The 4412-nt window shown below is 48.8% G+C and overlaps 1 protein-coding gene across 1 annotated transcript; it reads left to right on the top strand.

Annotated features, from left to right (window-relative positions):
- Window positions 1-757: 757 nt before the first annotated feature.
- DUSP23 (dual specificity phosphatase 23) lies at window positions 758-3570 on the top strand. Its single transcript, XM_079102574.1, is given in 4 exon segments — window positions 758-1214; window positions 1216-1380; window positions 2527-2545; window positions 2548-3570. Coding segments are annotated over 4 exon segments (450 nt in total). The 5' UTR covers window positions 758-1112; the 3' UTR covers window positions 2712-3570.
- The last annotated feature ends 842 nt before the right edge of the window (window positions 3571-4412 follow it).

The following is a 4412-nucleotide window of genomic DNA, read 5'->3' on the forward strand; positions in this document are numbered from 1 at the left end:
TTCCCTTCTACTGGAAGAGTTCCAAGAAGTCCCTGACAATGACTCATCAGTCTTTGGAGAAGCGAGTCCTCCCCCAGACCAGAAGTAGATTTGTCATCTCTTAAAACCTTGAACATCTGCTGTAAAGAAAGTAATTTCAATGGATGGAACTGGAGAATATCATGCTAAGTGAAATAAACCAGACGCAGAAAAATCCAGAATTGAACGTTTTCTAATATGCAGAAGCTAACGGGGAAAAAAAGAAAAAGGTGGGGGTGGGGGATCAGATATAATAAAGATATAGGGAAGATCAGTGTAGTAAAAGGAGACAGAGAGAGGGAGGAGAGACGGAAAAGGGGAGAAATTGCAGAATGAATTTGACGAAATTTCACTATGCGCATGCACAAATATACCACAGTGAATTCCACTTTTCTGTGTATCTATAAAGCACCAATCAGAAACAAATGGGTGAAAGGAAGACCAGTAAAGGAAGGAAAATAGGGAGAGGGAGAAGGGGAGGGAAAGCAGGAAGGCTACCGGGGACTGAATGGAGTATATTAAATTCTATGGGTGTATGATTTTGTCAAAATGAGCCCAACTATTATGTATAACTATAATGCACTAATAAAAGACAAATAATAATAAAAAGGAAAGAAAGTCGAGGTCATGTCCTTAAGGAGGCAGGGGCAGGTAGACAGTGATGCAGTAACGCCAAAGCACCACCAGGGTGCAGCAGAGTCAGACCCCGGGTTGCTTCATTTACAGAAAGCAATTAATTTGTTCTAGGTTTTCTTCTTGATTGTTCGAGTTGCGCGCACAGCTGCAGTAATCCCGCGGTTTTTGATTATCCAACCAATCAATGTCCTGCTCAGTCTGGGCAGCATCGCGGGTGGGAGGAGTCTCTCCGAGCCGGGCTCGCTTTCCAGCCCCCACCCCGGCAGCTGGGCCAATCCCTCACCGCTGAGAGGAACGTCACTAGCGGGGCGGTGTCCCGCGGACCACGTGGCCCCTCCTGGAGCTAGTTACCCGCAGGTGGCGGGTTACCAGGTCCCTAGAGGGCGAGCGACCAGAAGGCGGAGCAGGAAAGGCCGGCCTAACCTCTAGTGACCCTCTGACTGTGCCCTTCCCCAGCGATGGGCGTGCAGCCCCCCAACTTTTCCTGGGTGCTCCCGGGCCGGCTGGCGGGGCTGGCGCTGCCGCGGCTCCCCGCCCACTACCAGTTCCTGTTGGATTTGGGGCGTGCGGCACCTGGTGTCCCTGACAGAGCGCGGGCCCCCCCACAGCGACAGCTGTCCAGACCTCATGCTGCACCGATTGCGCATCCCAGACTTCTGCCCGCCGGCCCCCGACCAAATCGACCGCTTCGTGCAGATCGTGGAGGAGGCCAACGCCCGGGGAGAGGTCAGCAGGCAGGGCCGGTGAAGGGAGGGAAGGACCTGGAAGTGGTCTACTGGGGACGAGGGCGGAGCTAGGGAGATCTACTGGTGAGACCGCTGGGCCGCAAGACGTCTGCCGCAATCAGACAAAAAAGCAAGGCAGGGAGGGGCCCGGCCTAATTGGGAGGAGTAAAATAGAGCCCGAGCGTGTGAACTGCCCTTGAGGAGAGAGAGGGTCGCTAGGAACCAGTCACTATTGTGAGTACAGGAGACTGATTAGCCTACTTGGGGTGGTTGAAGGTAGATGGAGGCAGTTTACCATTTTTTAGAACAGTGCTCTCCAAATATAATGGAGACATCTGTAAGTTTAAATCTTCTAGCATTCACATTATTAAAATACATTTTTATTTACTGGATTAAGATTACCAAAGTTAATTTCTTGTGCTATTTGTATATTTATGTATTTATTCATTTATTTTGCAGTACTGCAGATTGAATTCAGGTACATTCTACCACTGAGCTATATCACCAATACTTTATATTTTCTTATTTTTGAGACCGGATCTCACTAAGTTGCAAAAAAGTTCCCAGTTACTCGGGAGGCCTGAGGCAGGAGGATCTCAAGTTCAAGACCAGCCTTGGCAACTTAGCCAGACCCTGTCTCAAAATAAATACTAAAAGGTCTGGGGATAGATCAGCCCTAGGTTCACATCCCCAATACCCACTCAAAAAAGTAAAATGAAGCAGGTGAGATTAATTTTGTTAACTAACCCAGTAAGTCAAAAATATTATCTCAAAATATCAGTATAAAATGAATCCATGATATACCCATTCTTTTTCCTGCTTGCAATCTTCAAACCTTGATATATATTTTATATCCCATCTCAATTGGACTGGCCACATTTCAAGTGTTCAGTAGCCACCCATGGCCAGTGGCTTCTGTGTTGGACAACACAGGCAGAAGGTATGGAAAAGCAGATATAAGAGTCCAGCTCTGGGCCTCAGCCACTTCATAGCCCACCCAGCTGCAAGGACAACCTTCCATGGCTTTAATGTCACTTCTAGCTCACAGAGGGTCTGAGACTTGTAGGGAGAAGGGTCCTACTCAGTGGGGGAAGGAAAGTATTGGGGAAGGCATCAGGCACCACCCCATGTAGCTCACTCTTCACAGGCTGTGGCAGTGCACTGTACCCTGGATTTGGGCGCACTGGCACCATGCTGGCCTGTTACTGGGTGAAGGAGCGTGGCTTGGCTGCAGGAGATGCCATTGCTGAAGTCCGGCGCCTGCGACCCGGCTCCATCGAGACCTATGAGCAGGAGAAAGCTGTCTTCCAGTTCTACCAGAGAACTAAATAAGGAGTCTCAGCACTCTTCTGCCAGGCCCTTTTCTCCTGCCTTGTGTGGAAAATGGGGCCAGAGACAAAGGGAAGTGGACTATGTCTTGAGCCCTCTGGCTCCCTCTGGCTCCCACTGAAGTCTGCCTTGCCGGAAGGCAGGTCTGGATTGACAGGATGGCAGGAGCCCCATTGAAATGGGAAGAAGTGTGCTGCTTCCATGAATAAATAACTTATCAGAACCAACTCATACTGCACAGCACTTTACAAAGCGCTTTCACACATCAACTTATTTGAACTTCATGCTAGCCTTGCAGTGAAAGAAAGGCAAAGACCTCCCCTTTTCTTTGGAAGAGGTAGCTACGGCTCAGGCCCAAGGTCACACTGCTAGAGAGCAGAAGGATGGGCCACGACTGCAGGACACATCTTCAACCCCCTACACGTGCTGAAATTCTGTATATCCATTCCCTGAGGATATTGGCTATGGTTTCCAGGGAACTGGTCAATAAAAGGATGCAAATTTCTGGCAGCCCAGCTTCCCAGTATCCCCAGGCCTCCAAACACTCCCAGCCAGAAGGGCCCCTGTTGATGCACCCCCTCAGTCTAAGCCGACCCGCTCCACATGTCACCTTTGCCCCTCTCAGGACAAAGTAGCCCTAGATGTCTTGCTTATAGATGGCCACCATCTCCATCTCCCCAGGAATGGGCACTTTCTGCCAGCCTCAGGTGCCGCTCAGCTCATATAGGACTTCCAGCCTATCAGGCTGCCCCCAACCTCAAGTCACAGTATGCTGGAGCCAGCCAGTTTGGGTGAATATGCATAGTGTATATTTGATAAATAAAGAGCACTGGGGCTATGAACCTTGGCCATGTTTCTCAGATGTTATCTTCATTTCTCTTCTTTTGGACTCCATCCTGACACCAGTGCCACACTTGACTTCTGAGAGATGGGATAAGTAGCATACATTAACCAAATGGACCCTTTTTGCTATAATATCTGCTTGAACCCTGATTCTCTCTTCTGCTGTGACAAACTGGGCTAAATAAGGTAAAATTCATGAAATACGTATGGAGTACCTGCATGTACCAGACTCTATTAGATGTGGATGTTCCCCAGCGGAATGAGACATGACTTGCTCGCAGGAGCTCTGAGCTCCTGAGAAGATGGGCACAGATAGAGCCCAATCAAAGCAATTTCTAGATACTAGAAACAATGCTATGTCATTCTATGTCTGTGAGACATAAGGGAGAGAGAAGTCAAGGTCCTGGTGCCCCATAGACCCCATTCCTTATAGCTTAGACTAGAGCAGGCTAAGACAACCTCTCCTCACTACTTCTTTCTCCTTCCAGCTACCACCCACCCAATTCAAATGTTATCTAATCCACCCATACACAAAAGGTATATCAGCTGAAATCTCACAAGAGAAAAGCTGTAAGATGCCGTGCCCACAATTTTCTTCTGTGATAAATCCGAGGGTTTAATTCCTGCGCTTTATTTCTTAGTCTCCACCTTGCCTACCCAGGTGAAGATACCCACCCAAAGAGAAGAAACCCACAACCCCATGCATTCAGTGTGTAACAGAGGAAGGAGAAACAATACAGAGGGGACGCACTGACTCCCCTCTTCTGCCCCAACAGCATGCTGCTTCCTGAGTCTTGATGCAAACCAAAGCCTCCTCCAAAGGAGTGAGTATGGGTGGGTTGGATGGGTGGGTGAGCATGT

Source organism: Sciurus vulgaris (genome assembly GCF_902686455.1).
Source record: "Sciurus vulgaris genome assembly, chromosome: 1".
NCBI classification, from domain to species: domain Eukaryota; kingdom Metazoa; phylum Chordata; class Mammalia; order Rodentia; family Sciuridae; genus Sciurus; species Sciurus vulgaris.